Source organism: Hypomesus nipponensis, chromosome 6, assembly GCF_054491055.1.
Source record: "Hypomesus nipponensis isolate SF chromosome 6, ASM5449105v1, whole genome shotgun sequence".
NCBI lineage: Eukaryota > Metazoa > Chordata > Actinopteri > Osmeriformes > Osmeridae > Hypomesus > Hypomesus nipponensis.
In genome coordinates this window covers 9,550,120-9,577,257 of record NC_140366.1, presented here as the reverse complement: position 1 = coordinate 9,577,257, position 27,138 = coordinate 9,550,120, and the positions used below count along the sequence as shown (strand labels likewise).

The following is a 27,138-nucleotide window of genomic DNA, read 5'->3' as shown; positions in this document are numbered from 1 at the left end:
CGACTGTAGTAAATCTTTTTTATAATGGTTTAATTGCTTGATTACTTAAGTGTCATGTGTAATGTTTCTGTGTTTTATTATTATTAGGTTATCTGATGATCGTGTTATTAACGCACATCATTGACAAGCGAAGTTCTCTGAAACAATGACATTTTATTCAAAAGATGCGTGACATATACAATTGTAAAATAATTTACATGGCATGCCTTACTACCGTTCACTATAAACATTCAGTCACCAAATCAGACTTTTTTTTTTCCAAGTTTTTTTTTTCTTCCTAGATTTGTCTACGTCTACATGTACGAAGCACATTTCTTCTCAAAAGAAAAGCCAAATCCTACAATGTCTATAATAGGTCACCTCATCAAAATCATTTAATGAACAAGCCTCACAACCAACAACCAGGCAGCATGTATTCAGTGATTTATGTGCTCCCAGGTGGACTGTGATTTGTGACGAAATAGCACAAAATAAAGAGAAATGAACATGTCAGCATTGATCTTGTACATTTTCATTGCATTATGATAACAAACAAAAGGATCATCATAACAGTAAAAAATGCATTTGCTTTCTGAAGGGGGATTGGTGGAAATGCACGCACTGACTGAAGATAATAGATAACACTGATGGGATCCATTGACCTCACAATTGAACACAGACACACTTTAACTTGACAGCTACATCCTAAACGACTACAATACCAACTACACTCAATAACTGGGCACTTACTCTTTTCCATCCAATGCAAACTCAATGACACAGAAAGTTTGCCTGGTCAAAATCAAATCACCTACCACACCCCACAAATGAGCTGTCAGTAACAAACCCATAGCAAGACAAATAAATGTTCAGCAAAAGTCAAGTTATGTACAGCCTTTAGTTCAGGAAATAATCTCATATAAATTAAATGTACAGACAAGCAAAAAGGATGGTGATTACAGTTTATCTCCACATAACTTGGGGGCAAATTGTTATTGAAAATAAAAGAAGCGGGAAAAATATTTCCTTCGAAAATATTGCACAACTAGACTAACACAATACAAATGGGTCATTGATTCAAGCAAAATTCTTCCCGTCTCTTATTCAAAAGCGAAACTTTTGAATAAGAGTGCCAACTGTCATGCATCTTAGAAGAAGAAGAAAAAAAGCTTATAAAATCAAAGAAAAAATCTCATTGTTGTCAAGATGCACGTCTGGTCAGGAGTGATCTATCCCCCTCTCTTGTTCGACAGCTCAACACACATGTACACTTAACCCTCTCCTCCCCTTTATATCATCATCATCATGTTCCTTACAATCGAGCTAATCTTTTGGCACACACTTCTGGGGTGGGCCTATACTTTTCATCAAATTAGGCCAAGCTACCCTATTCTGATCCTTGTCAAATATACATTTGCAATGTAACGCTGGCTGGTGTAGTTCCATTATGTACGTAATTTAACCTAAAACGGATAATGCTGACAACAGGCTACATCATCAGCTGCAGCTCAAGCACCAACATGACCCTCCCATATTAGTCTCCATTTAAACAATGCTTTCATTTCAGATCATTAAACCGCGGGGATGTCAAACCGTTTGACGCTTTACCAAAGCTAAGACTGAAACTGCATGAGTGATTCCGAATGGTTATCTGTTGTAGATGCATGTTTATGTCACACTACCGCTTTCCTCTACGTCAGAACACAGTGGAGAGGTATGTAAACTGCTGTCCCTCAAACTCCATCAGATGGTTTTACTCAACATTTACCAGTGATATGTTGCAGATATTTACATGATGTAAAAAAAAAAGAGAAAAAAAGGTATGAAATGGCATAGGTGAAAAATAAAAATATATTTCCTGTACCTTGCTTACATTACATTTAGTAGGGGGTGAAGAGCAGGGACTCTCACCACCCCTATCCACTGATTCACTTCACAGAAGTGACAGCACGTGACAAATCATTTCACGGCCCTTTATAAATACTTTACAAATGCACCCTCCCTTGCTCTCCTCCATCGGGTAGTCACTTATTGACCATGACAGGACATGAACATATGTCACACTGCTTTGTCACCCGAAAAAGAAATTCTAGATCAATGACTCCCTCATGAGAGGAAGAGAGGAGGGAAGCATTTTAGTGTTATTAAAACAGGACATGATGTTGAGAGCAAGGCCAGGGATCAGATTGGTGAACCTTGACCCCTCTGTGACCTTTTCTTTGTGACCTATCACAATATCACAATGACAGAGAAATGGGAGATGTATCAAAGAGTACAGGAAGGCGGTCACAGTTCTTTTGTTCACACCTCAGTCGAATTCTTCTAACTGTATTTGTTCAAAAATATAACATTATTGAAATAGTAACCTGTCTCCCAACTAAAGCTGACACCTTGAAATCTACATAAACAAGGTCCTAAGTATGACATCATAATAATATTAATATGAACAACCATTATTACACAAATAAAATTGAGAATAACATATGACATATGCAACAGGAGGGAAAACAAATACATTGATAAATAAACCCATGTGTGAGCAACATGTTTTTTTCCTTCAAATTTCAACTTTGTGAAACTTGGTAAAAGGAGTTCAGCTTACATCTCTTTTTTCCCCTTTGCTCCCGGAGTACTTAGCAACAGGAAACTCAAGACAATTTGCACCAGTGCTCCAACAACAAAATGCATATATTGAAGCCTCAATTCCAGCCAAGATTAATTTAGATTGTAACAAAATAAGAGAGCATTAAGAGAAAAGAGAGAGAAGTCTTTTCTTCATCCATAAAGTTTGATCAAGTTCAAGCCTTAGAGCAAAAAGCAGTCTAACAAAGTTTTTCACTGAAGTTTCATACAGCAATGGATTTCAGTGCCCAGTAGTACCTGTGCGCTCTGGGAAAGAAAGAAGGAAAGAGAAAAAGACAATAGCGACATCTTCAATCTCCAAAGATAGTTTTTTTCAAGTATTACTGCCGCTCTTACGACGACTCTTAAGAGTCATCTGGAACTCAAACCGTTTGGTTGTCAGTTAAGTGTCCGCTAACTTCTATTAGCTTCCTTCAGCTAAAGCAGCATTTATATGCATGACGACTACAGAAATCAGTGATCTTCGACCCAGAGGGCGTTCTGTAAGACCACTGCCTCCCTGACATGGCAGACTATGAAGCCCCTCCTTGGCACCTGCAAGCTTATTGCACCCTCTGGTGGCAGCATTGTGCAGTGCAGTACTGCCAATTTCATTTCCCCGTCTGCAATCCAGGGTTTGATTTCAGTCTTTTCTTCTTCAAAAAAAGAACAGTAACTTCAACTTAAATAACCATGTCGCTCCAGCAGATGAGTCGTAGGATCAGGACAAGGGGGGCGGGACCACTCATTTCAGGCGCTGAGTGACATTGGCTAGAGCCACTGCAAAGGCTTGCACAGCAGAGAATGGATACTGGAAGTCTAGGATGTAGGCGTTGCCGTCAATCCTGCCAAACTGCATCACCTGGACACAAACAAACACATTGGTGATTCAGTTCAAACAATATCTGGATTACCTCAAATGCAACTGCGCTGTTTGATTGTATGCTGACTTACTGATCTCTCTGTAAACAGTGTTTTCTATACCTTCCCTTTCAAAATACTGTTCAACATGTCTCTATTCTAACTACACAGCCAGGTTGAACCTCCTTACCTGTCTGCCCTCCAGCTCGATCTGGAAGTTCTTGGCTGACTCCTGGGTGACGCGACCTCCAAAGTCAAGCTGGTATACCTGGGTGGCCTCGTTCCACAGAGGCTGCTTATTGGCCATGACGTAGACGAATCCCTGGCTTCCCAGTCCCCGGTCCTCCTTCTCATTGGCCTTGCGGCATTTGATCTCATCCAGCTCGCTGGCCGCGCGGAGGCTCCTCTTGCTCTTCCAGCCCTTCTTGCTGCTCTGGCACTGGTTGAGCAGCTCGTCCCCGCTGATGAAGAGCTCGGGCTCGCTCTCGGAGCTGTCCTGGAACTCGCTGGTGGTGTTGGAGGCCTTGCTCAACTTCTTGGCCTTGAGCTGCTGCTCCTTCTGGCCCTTGAGCTTCTTCTTGTCCCTGCCGCCCAGCCGGGGGCTGGAGATGAGAGAGTTGAAGTCCCCCAGAGCCCTGCCCTCCTTCTTCGACTTGCCTCCCTCTGCCAGCGGAGGGACGTTGGCCTCCTCTGCCCGCCCGTCCGGCCGCTTGCGGTTCTTCTTGCTGAACTTGTCGGCGGCTCGCTGTGGCACGGGGCTCTCCGTGAGGGAGAGGACCTCCTGGAAGCCGGCGTCCCCGGCTTCCGCCATGGCTGAACCCTCCTGCTGGCCGCCGTGACTCTGCAGCTCCGCTGGGGGTGGCGGTGGGGGAGGCGGGGGAGGAGGAGGGGGCGAGAGGAGGGACTTGTCCGCCGCCATGTGGGAGGCTTTGGGGGGCAGGGGCACAGCTGGGCTGGGCATGGGGGGGCAGGGGTTGTAGGTGCCCCAGGGTGTGTGGAGGGTGATGGGGGGAATGGGGAGCCCGGTGCAGGAGCTGCCTCCTGGGTACATGGGTGGCAAAGGGCAGCAAGATAGGTTGGCCAGGCTGGGAGGGTAACCAGGGGGTAGGACCAGTGTGGCATCTTGCTGGGAGAAGGGAACTGGTGCTACCAACTCCTTAGGGGAGCATGGGCGCGGTGAGCCCGGCATGGGCTGGAGCTGGGGTCCATTAAAGGTGGTGCCTGGAGGGTACTGGAGGGAGATCTGGTAGCCTGCGGCGGCCGCCGCAGCCTGGAAGGAGGCTGCTGCGCTGGGACTGGTGGGGGACTTGGGGGAAAGGACGAAGGGCAGCCTGGACACGTCGAGGTGCTGGGTGGGACTGAGGATGAGCGGGGGCGGTTTGTGGGGCCCCTGGGGCCCGGCAGAGGGCAGGGCGGCGGTCCGTTCCTGAGGCACCCACACCTCCTCTGTGGCAGCCGGGTCCCACTGATACGGCGGCGGTCGCTTCATGGTCAGTCCCGACACGTCGGCGCCCCCTAGAGCCAGGTGCCTCAGCGACTGACTGAGAGCCTCGTCCTCGGTGAAGGCGGAGTTGACGTAGTCGGCCCTGTCTCTGTTCCCTCCTCCTCCTCCTCCTCCTCCTCCACTCCCGTTCCCATCCAGGGCGCTCAGCAGGTTGTAGGAGGACTGGGAGGCCAGCGGAGAGGCGCTGTTGGAGTGGACGATCACCGTGCTGTGCAGGGCTCCGTTCCCCGGAGGGAAGTCCTGTCTGATGATGGTTCCCCCGGCTATCCCGTTGCTGCTCCCCGGCGCACTCCCACCCCCACTTCCTCCACCGTTACTGCTGCACTGGCTGCAGGTGTAGAGGGCAGTGGGCACCCTCTGCTGGTAGGAGGCTGCCAGCGCATTACCAGCTTTGGCCTTCGGGGGCAGTGTTCTCTGAGGGTCCAGCATCTGGGAGACTTTGAGCGCCGCTTCTCGGCTGTTCCTCCTGAGCGTGGCGTGGATCAGACTGCTGTCCAGCCTTTGGCCGGGGCTCCGCCCACCGCCGTTGCTCTGGTTGGCTGTGTCGGGATACGGGGGCGGGTCTCCGCTGGGGATGGAGTAACGAGGTACGGTAAGTCTGTTGAGGGTGGCCGAGGCGTAGGGCAACTGGATCTTTTTCCCATCGCCCGAGGAGGATGACGATGACGATGTGACCCTGAGGGTGGCTGAACTGCCGGGGCCTTGCAGCGTGTACACGTTCTGGTTGCAGACGAGGCGCGTCCGAGGGCGGCACACCTCCTCCACATTCCCGCTGCTGTCGAAGGTGGTGATGCGTTCGTACCCCAGGGGAGTCGGGTATTGCGCCGCCTGCTGGCCTGGAGGATACAGGGAAAACTCGCCCTTCTTCAGGCACAGCTCCCCCGGAGGTGGCGTGCCGCCGTTGCCCCCTGGTGTCCCGGAGGAGGCGCCCGAAGCCGCGGCGGCGGCGGCCGCAGAGGCGGCGGCGGCCGCAGCTACCGCAGCGGCGACGGTCCCGGGGTATGGCGGCGGGGGGTTCATCTTACTGAGCTCCAGCGGGGCGCTGAACACCACCGTGTCCCCTTCCGCCAGCTGTGGCGCCGAGCGCGTGGGCTTCATCTTCAGCAGGTGCTCGTGCTCCGCGGCGACCAGCCGCTCCGGCCCCAGGTCAGCCTGAGGAGGGTGAGGGATCTGGATCTGTAGAGCCCCCTGCTGGAGCTGATGGACCGTGGCACCCGAGCCCGGGCCCGCCGACAGGGAGGGGACAGGGGTCGAGAGCTGGTGCTGGTGCTGCTGCATCTGATGGTGCTGCTGCTGTTGCATCTGCTGTTGCTGCTGCACCTGATGGTGCTGCTGCTGCTGCTGCTGTTGCTGCTGCACCTGATGGTGCTGCTGCTGCTGCTGTTGTTGTTGTATTTGTTGTTGATGTTGCAGCTGCTGCTGCTGTTGATGTTGATGCTGCTGCTGCTGCTGTATCTGCTGCTGCTGTTGATGTTGATGCTGCTGCTGTATCTGCTGCTGCTGTTGCAGCTGCTGCTGTATCTGTTGGTGCTGCTGTTGCATCTGCTGCTGTTGGAGCTGCTGTTGGAGATGGTGTTGGTGCTGCAGCTGCTGTTGGTGCTGCTGTTGGATCTGCTGCTGCTGCTGCTGCATGTGTTGGATCTGCTGTTGGATGTGCTGCTGCTGCTGCTGCAGTTGCTGCTGCTGCATCTGTTGTTGTTGGAGCTGTTGTTGGTGTTGCTGTTGGAGCTGCTGTTGGTGTTGCTGTTGGAGTTGCTGTTGGTGTTGCTGTTGGAGTTGCTGTTGGTGTTGCTGTTGGAGTTGCTGTTGGTGCTGTTGGAGTTGCTGGTGCTGATGATGTTGCTGTTGTTGATGTTGTTGTTGTTGGTGTGGTTGTTGTTGTTGTTGTTGTTGGTGTTGTTGGAGCTGCTGTTGGTGATGCTGCTGAATTTGTTGTTGTTGGTGCTGCAGTTGCTGCTGATGATGTTGCTGCTGTTGTTGCTGATGACTTTGTTGCTGGGGGTGATGTGAGGGCGGGGGTCCCACTAGAAGTCGGCTCATCTCCAACCCTCCAAAGATCACCTGCCCCGGACTTGAGTACCTGGTAGGGACCGAATACTGGGCGGTCAAGATGGTGTCCTGACCCTGGTCCGACCCCCCACCACCACCAGAGGCTCCGGCGGAGGTGGCCGTGGGATTGGACAGTACGTCCAGTTGGACATTCTGATTGGCTAGAAGGGACTGGACCAGGCCGATGCTCTGGGTAGGGGACATGGCCTGGGCAGGGCTGTGGATGGGTGCGATTGGGATGTTAACGGTGCATGGCGGGTTGTCGTCGGAGACCCCAGAGGGCCCTGTGACAGGAAGGTCATCCTCATCCTCGCTGAAGACGTTGGGGCTGAAGACAGGCAGGTTGATGTAGTCGATGGAGATCTTCCTCACCTCCGGCAGGTAGATGGTCATCTGCCTGGGCTGCAGGTGCAGTAGACTGGTCTTGTAGATGACTGGAGAAGAAAGTGACATTGAAGTAACTGATCAGATCCATGTGTAAAAACTAAAATATGTTGTGTTAGGGCTGCACAATGAATCAAATTTTAATCACGATCACAATTTTGGCTTCCCACGATCAAATTTGCATGAACGAGCAGATATTTGGAATGTGTCATTGCATTCATAGAACGCTCCTTATTAAAGTTTCAATTTTTTTGGGCTTCCTAGAATATATTTACACAATGTCAAATGGAAAATAGTGCCCTGTTGAAGTTTTGCTACATTTTCTATTTTGTTTGATTTATTTATTTGTATTTATTCTTTAAGGAGATGCACTGAATTTTGGTGATTAAGAGGACCTATTTTATTTTGATGCACATATTTGTACATTAGCAGGAATGTGGCACAATATGGATGTAAAAACTGTTATAATTAGCAATGTGACAATAAAATTTGTTTAGGTTAAAATCAACAAATGATCGTGATAATTAATTGTGATCACTATATTGATCAGATTATCACTTTAGCCATAATCGTGCAGCCCTATGGTGTGTAATGCATATCTAGAATTCATACAAATACATTCTGCAGGGTAGTTACCTGCACCAAGATTTGTGGGCAGGAAGGTGGCAAGCCCCACAATCTTAAACTTGGTTCCCCAAATATTGGAAGTGACCTGAGCAAGGTAATTATGCTGCAAAAGACAACAAAAACATACCTTACAAAACATTCCAAATATTTAAAGAAACCAACTATTCACAGAAATATGAAGTGGTCACATTATGAATCAATTATAAAACCATATCGACCAATCCAATTCACTGGCTAACTACCTGTGTGATGTCATCCAGGGGGAACTCCCTCCGGGTGAGACTAGGAGAACCGATGGAGGGCTTGCGGATGGGTAACCGTGGCGACCTGGAGATCTCCTGAGTAGTGCGAGAGAGCTTGGGCGACTTGCGGGGGTCGATGTTAATCCTGTTGGTAAAGGGACAGACTAAGTCTCTACAGAGAAGGTAACACACGAAAAGAGAAGGTTTAGGCATGTGGTGAAATAAGATGTAAACAAAACAGTGAAGCCCAATATTCCCTCCTTCTTGCAAAGACCCTTGAATTAAGCATCGGAGAAAGCACAATATCCATGTTAAGATAGGACATGGGCTTTCAAAATATATTGTTACTTTGAAAATACTGCGTAAAAAATAAAGGAAAAGGACACCAAAGTGGTGAGTGCACCATGCATTAAGAAAAGTTAAAAGAATCTGAGCAAATCCTGATAATGTATTTGATGGGAGCACCCAGAGGGGTGAGTCTCTACCTGGGAAGCTTGGGGGACTTGCTCCCTCGGGATATCTTGGGGGACTTCTTCCCCACCCAGTCATCACTCAGCTCGATGTCGCTGGAGTCTGAGCAGTTACAGCTGTCAATCATGGAGGAGATGAGACTGTTGCCGTACACTTCGTCTGGAGAGGGAGAGGGAGAGAGACAGAGAGAGACAGAGAGAGAGAGGGAGGAGGTGGAGGAAAGAGAGAAAAGAAGATGAACGAGCGAAAGTTGAGGGAGGTAAATAGGGGTCGACCCATTATAGGCGCCGCTTAAATGTTATTAAGCCTTTTTATGGTTATCGGTATCGGCCATTTTCAAAACCGATTTGCAGATTATTATTATTATTTGTTTTTGCTTCCTGCACCACAAACTAATGCTGCTGGATTGGGACAAATAATTGTTACCCATTTTATTAGCTTATAAAGATCTTCAGGGAACTACTCCATTTATTTTCCATTAGTTATTCATTTGTTGCTTGTTGTGGTTTAAAAGGTACTTCTTTAAGTTTTACAAAATGTTTACAAAATGCTGCTGGATGCTCCCTGCCCTTTTGATGTTGGAGAGTGCACACCCAACCAGGTACTTAGACTATGCAAACTTCTAACTTCAAACTTCCCGTCATTAACATTTAGACTGATTCAGTCCCAAACTCTCCTCTCACAGTAACTTTCTCTCCTCCTTCGTCCGTCTCATTCATATGTCATCCATGAACCGCAGAATACACCCTCGTCTGGGTCGAGCTCATTTATTTAATGGGCTTTAAATTCAGAATGGGGCTGCATGCATTTCATGGCTGGCTTCATTTATCACTGTGTGGGGTGTGTGTGTGTGTGGTATGAGTGTGTGTGCGTGGTGTGTGTGTGTGTGTGTGTGTGGGGAGGGGGGGTTGAGGGCATTGCTGATTTATGGCTGGCCCAGGGGCCATCAGAGTCCCCATTAAGGAGTTTTTAATTAACACAGACCCGCTCGGCCCCTATGCATCCCAGACACACACCCTTACTTTCAACACTCAACTTGACAAACACAATCACTTGCTCAATGGCAGTCAGCACTGGATGACTGTCCTGGATGACTGTCCTGTATCAGTCATCCAATTCTTACAGGGAACCTGGTTACAAGCCTGATGCCCTCCTAACACATGACAGATAGAGATAAAAGATCACCACATAATGCTATAACTTATTATCAAGACGACAGCTTGGTATCCATTTCACTACCACAACCTTTGTGTTGAGGACATTCTGAAGGGACGGCCGGAATGGCAGAGAAGGGCAGAAGCCTATTTAGTCTGGATTGTAAAAAGTCACAGCAGGAAGGAATTCTAATGCACGGCCGTGTTCTCCGAGAGAGACTCCTCCTGTGCAATGTCATATGAGGATAAGGGGCCCTTTGCTGTGTGCATGGCTCAGAAGAGGAAAACACACAGGTCTGAATTGGCGGACTTCTAGAAGAACCGGTCTTGTGCGTATACCATGCAAGGGGGAAATCCTCTGTGACATTGTACTTTGGGGGAGAAAAAAAATCGTACTAAATCAACCCTGATGATGAAAGATTCTTCTCCATCTCCCGGGGGGGGGGGGGGGGGGGGGGGGGGGGGCGCGCCACTCACCAGCCTTCCCGTCCGTTTTGGGGTCCATGATGACAAACTCGGGTCGCAGCTTGCTGATTCGCCGTCCCTTGAGGATGGGCACCAGGCCGCCGAGGTACTCCAGGTAGAGCGTGTAGCAGGGCCCGCCCACCTCGGGGTTGTCCTCCGTGCGCTTCATGGTGCAGTGCAGGCGCTCGTTCCCCACCGTCGGGTAGCTGACGAAGTCGCGCATGTTGTTGGGGTCCGGGATGGGGGGCTGGAGGGAGAGAGAGAGAGGGAGAGAGAGAGGGAGATAGAGAGATAGACAGAGAGGGAGAAAGAGATGGGAGCGAAAGAAAAGTGACAGATGGACGCAAAATAGGTGAGAACATTCACAAGAAAGTGACACCTCGGATCCGACATCACATCCTGTTCATGGAACGTGCCCCCCCCCTCTCCGAGACACCCGGCCAAGGAACCCCGACTTCACCTTGATGGTGGCGGCGAAGGCGGTGGTGACGTAGGAGCCCAGGCGCGAGGGCATGGTGAGCTTGGCCACATCCTTCTCCTCCCTCAGCGCCGTGGCGATGCCCTGCTGGCACAGCAGCTGCAGGCCGGCCACGCGGTGCTCCACCCGCACCACGTAGAGCGCCGGCCCCGACGCCAGGAACAGGCGCGAGTCCCGGTGGCCCCAGCACAGCGTGGTGATGGGACGCTGGGGGGGAGGAAGGGGAGGGGGCAACAGAGGGAAAGAGAGGAGAAATAACGCTGATCACCACCATAGCGATCTGGGACAAAACCACAAGGGGACGCGCGTTGGTGAGTCTTTTGGGGGCGTTCCCTTGCACCTCACCTGGGTGGGCGTGTCCAGCGTGTAGATGTGTTCTCCGTGGACGTTGTAAAACTTGACGACGGCGTTCCGGGTGCAGTCGGGAGGGGGGGCGGCGCGCTCCATCCCCGCTACGGCCAGCAGGTCGCCCTGAGAACACCACTGGACCACCACATCTGGGGAGAGACGAGAGGCAGGTCACAACACACACACAACACACACACACACACACAGTGACACGAGCCGGAGAAGAAGGGGAGAGAAAAAGGCAAAGGATAATGAATGCTCTCACACACACACACACACACACAAGTGTACCTTTAAGGCCGGTGTGGATGAGAGTGGGAGAGAGGTCGTCATAGTTGTTCATCAAGCTGATGTCTCCCGAAGTGAAGCTGACCGTCAACAGGGGCTTCAGGCTGTGCACTGAGGACGGAGACCAACAACATGACTGCGTTAGCACAACCGCGTACCACGACGACCACCACGGCATGTCCGAGATGGACCACAGCGACCACATTATTACACAAATTGACAGAAGCAGCCCACCACAAAAGGCAGGTTACAAATCACAGGGCAACCCGGTCAATCGTAAATCCATTAAGACCGATTAACGGCTGCAGTCCCTACACAAAGAAGAGGGTAACAACCTGAGCAGAAAAGTCCTCTTTCTGTGGTTTGATGAAATTCTGATAAATGGATTATTTGAAGGAAATTGATGATAGAGACCACATGAAAGGATAGTAGGTTGGATCAATATGCATTTCCAGTGTGGGCCATAAATATAGATGGGAAGTAACTGTGTGTGTGTGCGTGTGTGTGTGTGTGTGAGATGAGAGGGGGACAAGGACATTCCAGTATCTTTGGCAGCTGGTTTAAGTGATTTATCTTTAGTAGGTGGTGAGTGCTTCTCTTCAAACAGACAAACACACACAGCCTTCACCTTAATCCATCCATCTCCTCTACTGGTGCAAACAAGTGTGATGGTGTTCCACTGCTATGAATAACGACACAGAGACACGGTCACCTTTACCGTTCACCATTTCAACTCGAGCTCCTTTTTGATGACGTCCTAGAAAGGGACCATGGACAATTAGCACAAGCATGTTGTGCTTCACCTAGACGTAGTGCTGACACTGGCCCCCGCCCCCCTCCAAAAGAGAGTCCCTTGCACTCGGTCCCACACGAGCATGAGAATGTTTGCTGTGCTGTGTTCTGAAGTGTTGCGTTGCATGTAGTGCATTCTAACATCATCATTTATGTTGGTGGAGTCTTGGCAGCCAGACAGAATGGTAGAGAGTCTGGACAACTCCGACTAGCCCTACGGACAAGGAGATGGAGAGAGCAAGAGAGAGAGGGATAGATGGACAGAGAAAACAAGTGGGAGAGAAAGAGGGAGAGAGAGAGAGAGAGAGAGAGAGAGAGAGAGAGAAAGAAAAAGAGAGAGAGAAAGAAAAAGAGAGAGAGAAAGAAAAAGAGAGAGAGAAAGAAAAAGAGAGAGGAGTGAGAGAAGGAAAGCGAGAGAGATAGCTACGGAGATCATTTTCCAGGGGCCAATCAATTACTATCGACTCGTTTAATTAGTGAATTAGGGCATCATCAGTGTTCCAGCAAAGGCAAGCACTTTGGATCTTTACAACACGGCTGCACTGTAAAACCATCACCGGGGTGGGGGGTCATTGATGCAACCATAGCAACAGAAGGAGAAATAAACGAAAGGCAGAGAGAGAGAGAGAGAGAGAGAGAGAGAGAGAGAGAGAGAGAGAGAGAGAGAGAGAACCCATAAACACCACACCCTCCCCCACTGACTGGGAAACCGCTGAGGTGGGCCGACCGCTGTTCCCCGAGCCGCATGCTCCACGAGCCTGCAGGAAGGCGTGCTCTACCCGGACACTGAGGGGTGGAACAGAGCCATGAGCGAGCCTCGCTAGCAGCTGTGTGTCTTTGAGTTAACTGGGGCATCACATGACTTTGGAATCAAACATCCCGCTGGGATGAGGAGCTGAACAGAGGGCGGGGCCTGTTTTCTTCCTGGTCATTTCCGAGGGGCACGATGTGTGTTGGTGTGGAGGGAGTTACAGTAAGGGCCAGGTGTTAACGCCATTCAGGACAGTCGTTTGTTATTTAGGGCCCGTCAACCATGTGGATGGAGAATGTACCCATGTTGAAGAACGTACACATGGTGGAGAACGTTCCCATGCGTCCTGTTTGTTTCCAGTAATAGCAGCTAACTGTCAACCACCTGGACATCAAGGAAACCAGGTGGTGTTTATAAGCATGTGTTTTATTGCTCAAGTTTCCGTCGATAAAGACCTAGCTGGCGATCATCATGATAGCATCAGTAACAGCGTTTGTGTGTGTGTGTGTGTGCATTAGTGTGTGTGCGCATTAGTGTGTGTGCATTAGTGTGTGTGCGCATTAGTGTGTGTGTGTGTGTGCATTAGTGTGTGTGTGTGTGTGTGCATTAGTGTGTGTGCGCATTAGTGTGTGTGTGTGTCGCAGACCCAGGGGTCCGGTGACGTGTGCCTCAGCCTGTGTGACAGCTGCTGTTGTTACGACAACAAGCCCCGCCCAGCCCCAACCACCGTCCCCCTGCAGCAAGTCAGCAATCAGGACTTCCTGTGGCAAAGTCGGACCAATGACACACACGTCCGCCCGACCACGTCCTCTCCTCCCGCGCTGTGCTCTTTTCCCCCAATCCCCCATCCCCCTTTTCCACCCTCCTCCGTCTGTTTTCACACACTCTTGATTTTAGTGGCCATCGGAGGCCCCATCGCAGTGTGCACGTGTTCGGTCCTCAGTGGCCCCCCTCCCTCCGTTATCTGTGGTTGGGTCAGGAGTTATCACGCTAGCCCGTCAAGAGAGCATCGCCAGTCACAAGTACGTGAAGAAATTAGCTCAGCGTCTTTCAGTAGATGTATGGGAAGGGGGGGGGGGAATGAAAGGTAGAGATGCAAACATTTTGATTTGAACGCAGTTTGAATTTACAGCACACAGTGGCCTTAAATAGCGGCTAACATTAAAATAACTTTCAGTCGAGACCTTCAGGAGAAAAGACTATTGGCCACAGACACACTGTCTTAACTCCTCTCAAAACAGGTCACCAAAGGAATAGAGCGGAGAGGGAGACAGAGATGAGCGAGAGAGAGAGATGAGCGAAGAGAGAGAGAGAGAGAGAGAGAGAGAGAGAGAGAGAGAGAGAGAGAGAGAGAGAGAGAGAGAGAGAGAGAGAGAGAGAGAGAGAGAGAGAGAGAGAGAGAGAGAGAGAGAGAGAGAGAGAGAGAGAGAGAGAGAGAGAGAGAGAGAGAGAGAGAGAGAGAGAGAGAGAGAGAGAGAGAGAGGGGGGGGGGGGGAACGGAGGAGTAGAGGACAGATGGCCACACATCTGCTTTCATCTCCATCCGTGGGATGGAACCAGCTGTTCTCTGGTGTTCCGTTTCCAGAACATACCATCTCCTACGGTATCCTCCATCTTACACAGATTAAAACTGTGTGGCTGATTAAATCATTGTTCTCAAAGATTATAAAGATGAGTGGGGCTGATTCCCCCGGGGGGGGGGGGAGGCAGATATGAATAGCCTATCCTATCTAGGGAGAAGGGAGTATGGGGGGGTGGACATACAGAGGATGGAAGGGGGGAGGCTCACCTTGCCGGAGGGATTAGTCATTGGAGGCTGTTGGGACAGGGACCGCACCGTGTGTGTGTGTGTGTGTGTGTGTGTACCTTGCGGCGGGAAGTAATCGTCCGAGTCGGTGTCGCTCTCGCTGCTGTCCTCCACCAGGAAGTTGGGGTAGTTCCAGGACATGCTGACGATGCCGTCCGACTCATGCAGGAGGATGTGGGCCAGCATGCGCCCGTGGCAGTCCATCACGATCACCTGGCCGTCCGCAGTACCAAACAACACCTGCAGGGGGAAGAAGAGGGGGAAGAGGAGGGGCCCGGGACAGGTGAGCGCGATCCGTCTGGCGGACATGTTGAGACAAAAGAAGAGGACTTTTCCAGAAGAAGCCTACTCTACAGGGGCAGACACAATCCCACACTTTCTGTCTACGAGTAATGTACCAGAACGGAACATACAAAAGACTCTTTCTCGGAAATGAGAGAGGGAGAGACAGACAGAGAGAGGGAGAGGGAGACAGAGAGAGAGAGAGAGAGAGAGAGAGAGAGAGAGAGAGAGAGAGAGAGAGAGAGGGGTGGGGGGGTGGGGGGGGGAACGGAAGGGGAAGACGGGAAGCAAGAACTGGGAAAAGACGGAGGGCAATAAAAGGAAGAAAAAGGGAGAGTGACGGGGGGAGTGAAAACAGTGAAAGAGAGGGACCTGAAAACAGACAAGAGGGCTGGCTCAGTGACACCCGAGCTGACGTGGCCACACTGGCAGACCAAAATGCACCCCGACAAAACCAACAAACACGGAGACGGGGGACATCCCTGACAGTCTTCAAGTAACACCTGACGACGCAGCCCGGAGGGGGCGGGCCCACCTCTGCACTCTGGCAGAACGGCTCTCGAAAAGTCAGTCGCGGTGAAGACGCACTCAGAGTGACGTTCAGTTAAACACGCCGAAACTCAAATGCCCTGACGGCCTGTCTTGTTACGTAGGGATGTTCTAGGTACGTGAGGAGAACAGCTGTGCCACAAAATGGCTACCGTCCGCCACGCAGGCTGGCTGCCCCGTGCTCTCAAGTTTCCAGCCTCACAGCGGAATAATGAATAGGGTCCTTGGAAAGTGCCGGGTCACAGATCCGACATGGCCGACGCGCTGCTCTACCTGCTGGTCATCGGGGGTCCAGATGCCGCAGGTGATCTGGCTCTCCAGGTTGATCTCGGACGACCAGTGTCTCTGGCCGCTGACCGAGCCCACCAGGACGAAGCCGTCCCGGTACGAGATGAGAGCCTGCGTGCCGTCATGGGACCAGGTGAAGTCGCTCACCTGGAGGAGGAGGTCAAAGGTCAGCTACAGGGACAAGGCCTATTTATACATCTGATCATTTCGCCAAAGCAACGTACAGGCGGGGATTTGAACCTGGGGATCTACGGACCTCCCGTCAAAGCCTCTCCCACTGAGCTATGCTTCCCATGCCCCTCCCCATCATTGTTCTCAAAGAGTCAACCGCAGTGCTGTGGTCCGCTTAGAGGCACGGTCAGTGTTGGGTCTGACCTGGGCGCCGCGGTCGTTGACCAGCTCCACAGACCAGCGGCCCTCGTACTGGATCCACACAAAGATGCCTCCGTCTGTGTCGCAGGTGGCCAGCTTCTGGAAGGGTTCGTTCCAACGCACCAGCACTACCTAGTACACACACGCATCACAGAATAAATGGAAAAGAGCAAAGTTAGTTAACTAGATTTGAGAACATATTGAGGAGCTAAATTTAGAGCCTGGAAGGGAATCAATCAGAAAGTGGGTTAGCCTTGTTTCCAACGTGACGCAAACGAGGTGCTAATATCCTTGTGTCTAAAATGAGTTCCTATTAGCCCCCCCCCCATCACACACCACTCAAGACTACAGTCTGGTACAATCAAACACTCATGTGTAATACTTGTAAAAATAGCTCCCTTTCCACGGCTCCATTCAAACTCATCACTTGAAACTGGGTGGGGGGCTAAACAGCACTTCCCCTGAACAAGAGGGACGTGGACGGTGTCATTACTGACTGACTCATCACAAAGAGAGAGAGTGGATAAGGGAGGTTTGGAAAAATAGCACAGCAGAAAACAAATGTCGGAGAGAGAAAAGCCAGACAGGCAGAGAATGAGAGAGAGCAGAAAAAGAATAAAAAAGGAGGTGTGCTGCAGAGGTGAGAGAGAGAGAGAGAGAGAGAGAGAGAGAGAGAGAGAGAGAGAGAGAGAGAGAGAGAGAGAGAGAGAGAGAGAGAGAGAGAGAGAGAGAGAGAGAGAGAGAGAGAGAGAGAGAATGGAAGGGGAAGACGGGAAGCAAGAGCTGGGAAAAGACAGAGAGCATAAAAGGAAGAAAAAGAGAGAGTGACGAGTGAGAGAGAGAAAGACAGACATACAGCCAGACAGACAGACATGGGGGAAGGACCAGATCCAGTTGTCTTGTCTGCCGGTGACAGCAGCTCTGTGGGCGGAGCCACGACCCCTGCGGTCAATGGAGAAGACAGAGAGACATATACACACAGTGTACCTGCAGCACATATGCGACCTCTGACCTTTTGGCAGTACCTCATACCAGGGGAGGTGGGAAAGGAGAGTAGGTGTGAACATCCTCCCTCTGTCTCTCTATCCTCTCTCTCTCTCCTCTCTCCTCTCTCTCCTCTCTCTCTCCTCTCTCTCTCTCAGGTCTGCAGCGTGACTCTGCCTATTCCCATAGGTATAATCTCAAGCCTGGTGCAGATCTCCTTTCGCTGTAAAGCACGTGGAGAGCACACACACACACACTCACAGAAACAAACACAGCAGGCTTTCCAGCAGCTTAGACTGACCGCAGGTCCATCAGATCAGCTCTTCTATGGGTTCAGCAGTAGATTACCCCCCCCCCCCCCCTCACTCGCTCGCTCGCTCGTCCATCAATCATGCTCAGCAGCAGCAGCCTTCACGGGGGAGCACGTTGGACGGCCACACTTCAGCCGGGCTGAGCGCTCACCTGTCACCTGTTTGTGGGGGTCATGACTTCTGATCCAAGCTGGTGCGCGCTGGAGATTGGAGGGGGGATGGAGACGGTGTGTGAATCTACCGTGCGGGCTTCCGAAGGAGCACACTCACACACACACACACACGTGCAGACAGACACACAACATTTCACCATGAAAATATGCTCCTACTTCAAGCACCAACGGCCGCCCTTTTCCACTGGACACGAGGGAAAGTTCTCTCCGATAACAGCCGTCCCTCCGGCCTTCCATTCTCCCCGTCTCTCACGTGCTCACAAAATGACTTGTCCTGCACTGACACCGCCCAGCCGCCCACTCCCACCGACCCCCATCCTGGAGGGGGTCTGAGGGTCCGTCCCCCCCCGTCAAGACTGACAGGAGGCCGGACAAAGAGAAGCGCCGTGCACCGGAGGGGGAGAGGGAGGATGGGGAGAAGGGGGGAGAGCGGGGCAGACACACAGGGGACGGCCTGCCCCCTCCATCATGGTCCTGGACCTCCGTGTCACAGCACGATAAGAGAGACAGCCTTGTAAGGCGCGGAGCCGAGGTCGATTCGAATGGATCTTTTTGTTGGTCAATGTCGCTCCCTCCGGAGGGCTTTGTTTGAATGCGCTGGCGACGCCGTACTAGGTTGTTGTGATTGTTAGGAGGTAGGCCAGTCACAGTTAGGGTGTAGTGTGCGTTTCTGGTTCTCCATATGACATGTTTGTGTGAGCACAAAGCTCTTTCCTGCTCTGTAATGCGTGTTGACAGGGCTGGAGATAGAGACACTAGGCTCGACGTCATGTGACATGTTTCTGGCGGCCATCAAGCGGTGATTATTTCGGGATGTTCTAGTGCACTGTCTGCGACCCCTCTCAGGCTAACTAGATTGATTCACTGGATCGGTTTCTTTAAACAGTAAAAAAGGTTTGCAGACTAAAAGGCAGCAGCCGGAAAATGAAGAAGTAACCACTTACACACGGACAGATGGAAACACACACACACACACACACACACCTGGTCTCTCCATGGAGGTGAAGGCAATTCTTGAGTGTGTGTGTCTGTGTGTGTGTGTGGGGGGGGGGGGGATTAGTGTGAGCTGGGCGGGTGGCCGTGAGGGACAGCAGAACATCACACAATGACACAGTGTTTCAGAGGATCAGACGTCACATGGACACAGTGAAAATAGTCTGCTGGTTACACACTTAACCTCAGTCACAACCCCCCCCCCCTCAGACACTGACACACTGGAGGACAGGGGAACACGACGCCTCACAACCCCCCCCAGAGACTGACACACTGGAGGACAGGGGAACACGACGCCTCACAACCCCCCCTCAGAGACTGACACACTGGAGGACAGGGGAACACGACGCCTCACAACCCCCCCTCAGAGACTGACACACTGGAGGACAGGGGAACACGACGCCTCACAACCCCCCCTCAGAGACTGACACACTGGAGGACAGGAGAACACGACGCCTCACAACCCCCCCTCAGAGACTGACACACTGGAGGACAGGGGAACACAACGCCTCACAACCCCCCCTCAGAGACTAAAACAATAACAGCAACCAAATGTCTTTCTCAAAAGTCTGCGAACACACTGTCTATTGGACCACCTTTATAAGTTCCATATTCATTTATTCATGAAACCGGAAATCTAATGAATAAGTTAATGAAATCTGCGGAATAGGATATGAAAGTGGTTTAATTTGGAAGAGGGTGTGAGACTAACATTTTCTATGCATAGAAGCAGCTTTCCCGCTGGTGAAGTGCACACAGGCACAAACATGTTTGCACACACCATGGATGCACACACACACACACACCAAGAACGCAAGTGCAACAGAGAGAGGAAAAAATAGGAGAGGGAAAAATAATGACACTGTCGTCTCTCTTCCTCTCTTCCTCTCTCCCCCCTTGTGTGTCAGTGTCTGATGGGACATTCAATCAGAGGGGGAACTCAATTAGAGGAAAGCGCTGCACTAGGACCTGATGCCGGAGGCGGGAGCAAGGGGGGGGGGGGTGATTTGCTGCGGGACATGAGGGTCAGCAGGACGGGACCTTGGAGGTGGAGGGAAGGGGGGGGCAGTGCAGAACTTTATTACATATCAATATCTGATCAAAGAGCATGTCCGCTACTGACTGGACACGGCGGCCTTGGAGAGGACTTCATGGTGTGTCGCTTTCTCGTTCTCACACACACACACACACGTACTCTCTCAGGTGTTTGTGTGTGTGTGTGTTACATAATAAGTCCTCGCCAGATAGATTAGCGTGCTAAAGCTGTCGGTAAGCACATTCAGCTTTTGACACTTTGACACGCTGCAGGTCTGCTAACCTAATGAGGAGAAACAGACAAAGAGAAAGGAGGGGGGGGGGGAATAGAGAAAGATTCAAGGGGTGAGAGGTAAGAAGAGAGATATGACATAGGAGGAAAAGGCAGCAGGTTTTGCGGGGGGGTTGGGGGGACTACGTCGGAGGAGATTCAGCCAAACCCGACTGGACATGGCTGAGGATGACCCGAGCCGTTACATTAGCCATCGCCTGCTCATCCACTGCGACCCATGAGGACTGAGCTCCAGCGAGATGAGCTCGTGCCCCATCGCCCAAGCTTGGCATCGCCACACGCCACCGCCCCCCTCTCTTCCCCCGCCTCTCCCTTCTTTGCCCTTCCCTTCCCCGTCCCCACTTTTCTTCTCTCCACTCATCTTTGCTCTCCTCTCCCCCTTCCTCTCCCCCTCCCCCTCTCCTCTCCAGGCAGGTCCCAGGTCAGCTGTGGGCCTGTCCCCACATGGCCTCCTCCTCGTCCTCCTCCTCCTCCTCCTCCACAGCTCTAAGCTGATTTATTCATGAGGCTCCAGGATGGAGCGTCACGGGGCGGGAGGAGGAGGCTGCTTTTAACGCGCGCGTGGACACGTGTCCCCGCACAGACTCACATCCCCACCACCACATCTGGGCTTCAGGGACAGGGGGCGGCGGGGGGGGGGGGGGAGCTTTACACGGGGGCAGACAGGCAGAGGGATGCAGCTCTGTGCTTTATCAGGATTACACAACCACTTTGGAGGCCAGGCTTCAGACCGTGCTGTTTTCCTGGCAAATCATCATCTCTGATTGGACTGGCTGGTCGAGGGCTAGCAGTGGTGTAGTGCAGACCAGGGGATGTGATCCCTGCTGGCGATCTACTGCAGGCTGCAGGCTACGTCGTGATGTAAACACAGCTATTCACCCGCGGGCCCAACAAAGTGGCCAAATGGGATTTCCGAGGAGACTTGAGGAAGATGCTCTGTCGTTCGGTGTGGTAATAAGAGCGCAAGGAATGATCTGTTTCTGTCATTAGCAGACGTATATCAAAAGTAGGTGTATGTGTGTGTGAGTGAGAAAGAGAGATAGACCTCCTGGTTCTCCCCAGAGGAGAGAACCAGGAGGGACGCCAGGGGATAGTCTGCTCCCAAACCCACTGGGGAAGACTGGGTGTGTTCCTACTGACACAGAGGGACTGGGAACAATGCACCAGCCACCACACTCACTACGGAGTGGATCTTCATATTGTCCCCCCTCTCCCTCTCCCACACACACAGCCTATTTTCTTTATTGCAGAGTCTCCAATGACAGTACACATTTCTTATTTTTAGCCCCAAAAGTAAAACGCCTCCCTTGAGATTGTCACTGTTAATGCTCCTTCATCTCACTGCTTGCCACACACACACTCCCTCACACACACACACACACAAACAAAGAGACAGAACTCAAAGCGCAGTGTTGTCATCAGCCAGCGTGATCTGTTCTGGTGGGAATAAGATTGACAGGCAAACCACTGTTAACTGTCATGTACTTGACCTATTTTTTGGATTGCTGAAAAGTTCCACTCTGCCCACAGATGGGAGGGGGGGGGGCTGCTTTTTCAGATGATATTATTAAAATAAGTCTTGGAGCAGATGGAGGCTATTACAATCTCATTGAAAGGCCCATCGCTTTACTTGTTCTTTTCAATTGGGGCAAGCTACTGCAGGATATGTATTTCTGATGTACAAACAGATTTGTAGCAAAGATGCTTATGTCCCACTGCCAGCTGTTGCTGTAATGTAGGCCAAAGGAGAGCCTCACTGCCCCTATAAACCAATGTGCGCACAACCGCGCACACAGAAACACCAACACACAAACACGTACACACAATCCGTGATGACAACTCAGCGTCCTTCACTGAGGCAGTTGTGGGACATGGCAGAAACGTGCTGACATGGCAGAGCTGTGGTGCTACAGTCTGGTCAGGGAGAGCTGTGGTGCTAGCACACAGTCTGGTCAGGGAGAGCTGTGGTGCTACAGTCTGGTCAGGGAGAGCTGTGGTGCTAGCACACAGTCTGGTCAGGGAGAGCGGTGGTGCTACAGTCTGGTCAGGGGGAGCTGTGGTGCTAGCACAGTCTGGTCAGGGAGAGCTGTGGTGCTAGCACACAGTCTGGTCAGGGAGAGCGGTGGTGCTACAGTCTGGTCAGGGAGAGCTGTGGTGCTAGCACACAGTCTGGTCAGGGAGAGCGGTGGTGCTAGCACAGTCTGGTCAGGGAGAGCTGTGGTGCTAGCACACAGTCTGGTCAGGGAGAGCGGTGGTGCTAGCACAGTCTGGTCAGGGAGAGCTGTGGTGCTAGCACACAGTCTGGTCAGGGAGAGCTGTGGTGCTAGCACACAGTCTGGTCAGGGAGAGCTGTGGTGCTAGCACACAGTCTGGTCAGGGAGAGCTGTGGTGCTAGCACACAGTCTGGTCAGGGAGAGCTGTGGTGCAAGCACACAGTCTGGTCAGGGAGAACAGCAGGACTGAGTGGCCCTGCCGGAGAAGACGCAAAATAATTAGGCCTGCGAGGTACACACATAACCAGATGATGACATCTCCTGCTGCCCCCTCCCTCGCCTGCCTCTCTTCTCCTCTCCGTTTGCTTTCTTCCTTCCTTCTCCATCTCCCTCTCTCTCCCCCCGTCTCACACACATGTTTCTCCTACCTCTCTGGAGCCGTGACGCTTTGAAGTCCACATCACAGAGCGTGTGCTAGACTCACACCTGGCCAGAGGAGCCCTGCACGGCCAAGCGTCTCATCTCCTGGCCTTAAGGAGCCTTTCACCCTTTCTCTTCCCTACTTCCTCCCTCTCTGTCTCTTTCTCTCTCACTTTCATACCATTTCTTCCCATTACTCTGTTTTCTTTTGTATCACCTCCTTCTCTCGTCTCTCTCGTCTCTCTCTCTCTCTGTCCTCCTCAGTCTCCTTCTCTTCCTGTCCTCTGACTTCTGTTGTCCTTTCCACTTTACAACTTTTTGAATCAACAGTGTGTCTTCTGTGTTTCTCTGAATTGTCTTTCTTGTCCCCCTCATCCTTTCATGAGCACGTAAACCAGAATGGTAGAAACAAAGCAAAGTATAGGTGGCAGTTAGTCCAACATGGTGTGACACTTTACACACACACACCCCTGAGAACTAGCTACCTAGTAATCAGCATTGGCCCCAGCCCTTACTGAGTGGTGAAAAGTAAAGCAAACAAACAAAACAAAATGCAAACTAGGTCAAGAACACAAGCATCCATCTAGAAGGTCCCGTTCTTGTTATTACCTTGAGACCCCATCTTTCAGACGTCCACCTCAGAGGTAAGACTGCCAGATAAGTGCCTGTCGTTCTACACAAGCTGCCATCCACTTTTCCTCCATGACCAGGACTGGCTATCGGCCAAAACACCCCTCAGTTCAAAGCTCCTCTCTGTTCAAAACCTTGCGACACTTGCGGTTCAAAACAACCTTCCACGTTGTAATGATAACCACAAATCCTCATGCCGTCAATGCATCTGGGGTGAACAATATGCTTACTTAACCTTGGCTCACATAGCGGTTTCCTATGTGGATAAACTAACGTTGTATTCTGGTCTGTTTTACACTGGGAACAGTGAGTCTGTCACAGCCAGGACATGATGTCATTTCAGCCAGGATGGCAATGTTGAGGGCTGGTGTTTGAAGGACGTTTCCCCCCAGGATGCTGAGAGAGCAGCTTCTTGGGTTTGCAGAGGGGTTATAACATGAAGGGAAACATTTCTCCTCTGCTTCGATCATCTATGGAGCATTTCTAAAACATAGAGGATAACTACAGTGTTACCGTCATACTCAGCATCAAGCGTTCAGGGGTTAGAAAAGTAGGCTAACTAGTATGACTTCCTTTCCTACAGGACACCCCCCAGGTCTGTTCTACACCATGTCGCTCCCTCACCAACAGGTCCCAGGAAAAAAACACTTCACCCCAAAATCATCTCACCAGAGACACTCCTCAGTCTCACTAACCAGACACTCAACTCTCCATTTCACTGCTCATCACCAGAGCTGTGATGTGAATGAGCGAGCACATCCGTCATAACCTGACAGAATTCATTAGGCTACGTAATTTCCCGACTGTCAAAGACGCAGAATTATGCGCCGGGCCGAGGCGACCAAATGATGGATTTTACATTCCCCCCAAAGCGTCCGCTTATTTATTGCCTTATATCAAATATGGACCTAGGACAGACATGATCGACTTCATTACGGGAGAAACGACGAGGAGGGGAGAATCTTGGTCTCTACAGGTAGCCCAACCCTGGGGAACGCAGGCTGCTGTTCTGAGGCTACTCAGCACCACTCAACACCCCTCGCCAAGGTAAGCCCGTATTGTGGTGGACCAGCGAGCCACATAGAGCATATAGGCCCTCGCTCCGCCATATTGTCACTGTGAGAGCCAGGAACTAGCTTATAGCCCTGTGTGAGTGGGCAGAATGGACAACACTTCAGTGCTTCACTGTCGGGCTCCACTCTCCAGTCAGCTGCCTTCTGGAATGCTGACACAGCAGCTTGGCCCATCTGACCCACAGTACCAAACTACACTCTCACGCTGAGAGAACGTTTCAAACACTGTAGAATTCTGGGATGAGAGGCATTGAGAATACAGTGCATTCAAATATTTTCACACAAACATGCAATTATGAGTCAAGAGTGCTTAATTGACATTGCATCAAACATGTCTGGGCCTTACCACTAAGGTGATGATAAAAAAACAAAAAACAAAACTTTTTGAGCTTAACGCATTAACTCTTATTTTTGGCCAATGCTGAGAGCTTCAATAACTAGGATACATATTCTTCGCTATCGAAATGTATACATTTTGTTGATAAAAAAATAAATTTAAAAAAGTTATTTTACCTCACTGTTATGCCCTCGGAGGTTGAAGTTGATCCTCTGTGGAGTGGGCCGGTCTCTTCTACAATGGCTGGATGTGAACGTAACACCAACAACTCCCCTCCCGTTCCCGGTGGCCAGCCAGCCTTCTTCATAGTAGCGTCTCCTACACACCGGTTTTTCCTTCTCGCTCTTGGGCACCCGGCCCTTCCACGACAAGCAAAGGATGTTGGAGTCGCTGCAGAGCACGGGTCCATGTTCCACGGCGGCGAACATGCCTGTCTTCTGAGAGCGCTGCTCCAAAATGATCCGGGAGATTCGGAAGTCAGGCGCCTGTTTGAAGCTAGCGCGGGCCCAGCTATGGGTACTTCCCCTCCGATGTATGGAAATCGGTACTGGGCAACAAAAAGTGTTGCATAATATTTGAGGGTATCGTGGGTTATTACGGATTCCCCATGCTATTCAAGAATGTACTAGGACTATGGACCACTCGTATTTTGGTAGTTTTTCTGTTTTAGGTTAGGGTGTCTGATTGAAATGATACAAGTTGTCTTAATTATTCCAAGATAGCTGATTGCGAAAGCGTGCCCGTCTACAACGTGGAATGACAGTGGCAGATCAAGATTGCATAAACGGAAAAGGCACTGGTGAATGTAATGATCAGATCGGTCCTACCTTTAGCCACTGTATCAGCTGGTATAATAGTATTGATCACAGGTCGGGTGGCAAACTACTGACCAAGATTCACTAAAAGGCCCATCCATGTACCATTTAATTGCAATTGTGGCTTCATCATTTCATCCATGCAACCAACTAATTTAAAAATCGTTCTGCTTGTAATCTTCAAAAAACAAACAAGAAACATATCCACAGACGCACCGGCTTTTGTTTCACTTGATCATGAGATGAAAACTAAACCAGAAACTGCCCTGTATTAAAAAGGGGCGTCTTTTTCTTCTTAGTATGGTCAAATTCGGTGTGTCATAGTTAAACCGTCCGCCCGCTTTCCTTGTGCGATCTCCGTTGTCTGGAAGGAGTAGGGACTCCTCGCATCAGCTGTCTACCCACGGGAGTGCCGCTTCTCCCGGCAACGTCATTACGTCACCTAACTTGTCTTCCAATCCACGTCGGGAATCCCGTCAAGGAGCGCTGATGAGAACAAAAACAGTATGATCGAAAGGATCACAGAAAGAAAATAACACCACACTTCATATTACTGGCATAAAAGGCAAGCAGAAAGAGAAAGGAGATAGAGATGGGAGGAGATGGGGAGTGAGAGAGAGAGTGCGTGGGCGGATGTCAAAGCCAAAGAACACTAGCCAAGCAGTCATTACACTAAAAATACAATGAATATTAAAACCGAACAATATAAGATGGGGATAAAAATGAGAGGAACTATATTTCCATTGTATAACACAATAGAGGCTTTTGAGAGACGAATCAATGAGTCTGTCCTCTAAAGAAGCTATAGACTATAGAGACAAAATGCACACAAACAATCTATCAGAATCTTAAGGTAATTTTACCACAGTCTCAATAGCTATGGCTATGGAAAGTTCCACTGGACAATAGGTTTGCGTGAGCGTTTAGGTCATCTAAACACATTGACAAACAGATTTGGCACAGCCAGAAAATCTGAGTGCTGGTCTGACTGGGTATCCCATAAAATATCCAAATTAAAACACGGTTAAAATGACCACACACTGCCATTAGCTTGCTTGCTAGCTAACAAACTAGTTAAACTAACAAGTTCATATTCCAATAAGCAACCTACTACCGTGTTACGTTTTTTAAGCAGATACAATAACGATGTTTAGTTTCCTAGACACTTACTAACGGGCTAGCTGACCATTGTAGGACCTCGGCACTACTATCATCAACTATTCGCTTTCGCTAGCTTGACTAGCAATAGCATTACTTGGATGGATTTGCTAATTAGCATTAGCAACCTTTTTGTCGTTCCCATCTCGATAGATCCAATTATTTGGACCATTATAGTAACAAGGGGATATCAACGTCGTCCTTGCTGTATAATCACATGAAACCTGTTGTCATTATCGTCAGATTCATATCAATGGATGATCAATTGCTTACTTACCTTCACTGTCTCTGTTGCTGCCACTGTACTGGCAGACACAGGGCCCTGGTTACTGTATCACGTGACACACACATGATTTGCCCTGCTTTGTCGCTTTATTCTAGCCCAGAGGAG

General features: G+C 50.4%; 1 protein-coding gene across 2 annotated transcripts; it reads right to left on the bottom strand.

The window, feature by feature from the left end:
* Positions 1-133: 133 nt before the first annotated feature.
* On the bottom strand, positions 134-27,138 carry tulp4a (TUB like protein 4a). Of its 2 annotated transcripts, none has more exons than XM_084700167.1 (14): positions 27,025-27,138; positions 24,951-26,075; positions 16,317-16,445; positions 15,927-16,088; positions 14,882-15,062; positions 11,476-11,583; positions 11,182-11,333; positions 10,819-11,043; positions 10,371-10,605; positions 8,754-8,898; positions 8,269-8,413; positions 8,036-8,129; positions 3,653-7,449; positions 134-3,463 (listed from the first exon to the last, which is right to left on the bottom strand). In XM_084700167.1, the coding sequence occupies exons 2-14, from the start codon at positions 25,200-25,202 to the stop codon at positions 3,347-3,349; spliced, it is 5,742 nt and encodes a 1,913-aa protein (XP_084556293.1). In that variant the 5' UTR covers positions 25,203-26,075; positions 27,025-27,138; the 3' UTR covers positions 134-3,346. The 2 variants fall into 2 exon arrangements, with proteins under 2 accessions (XP_084556293.1, XP_084556294.1); XM_084700168.1 differs by lacking the exon at positions 27,025-27,138 and adding an exon at positions 26,760-26,893.

Coding starts and splice junctions, on each gene's coding strand:
- tulp4a (XM_084700167.1), bottom strand. CDS start 25,202: ATGTTCGCCGCCGTGGAACATGGACCCGTGCTCTGCAGCGACTCCAAC. Junction 16,089..16,316: donor TCAACGACCGCGGCGCCCAG/GTCAGACCCAAC, acceptor CTCCTCCTCCAG/GTGAGCGACTTCACCTGGTC. Junction 3,464..3,652: donor TCGAGCTGGAGGGCAGACAG/GTAAGGAGGTTC, acceptor GTTTGTGTCCAG/GTGATGCAGTTTGGCAGGAT.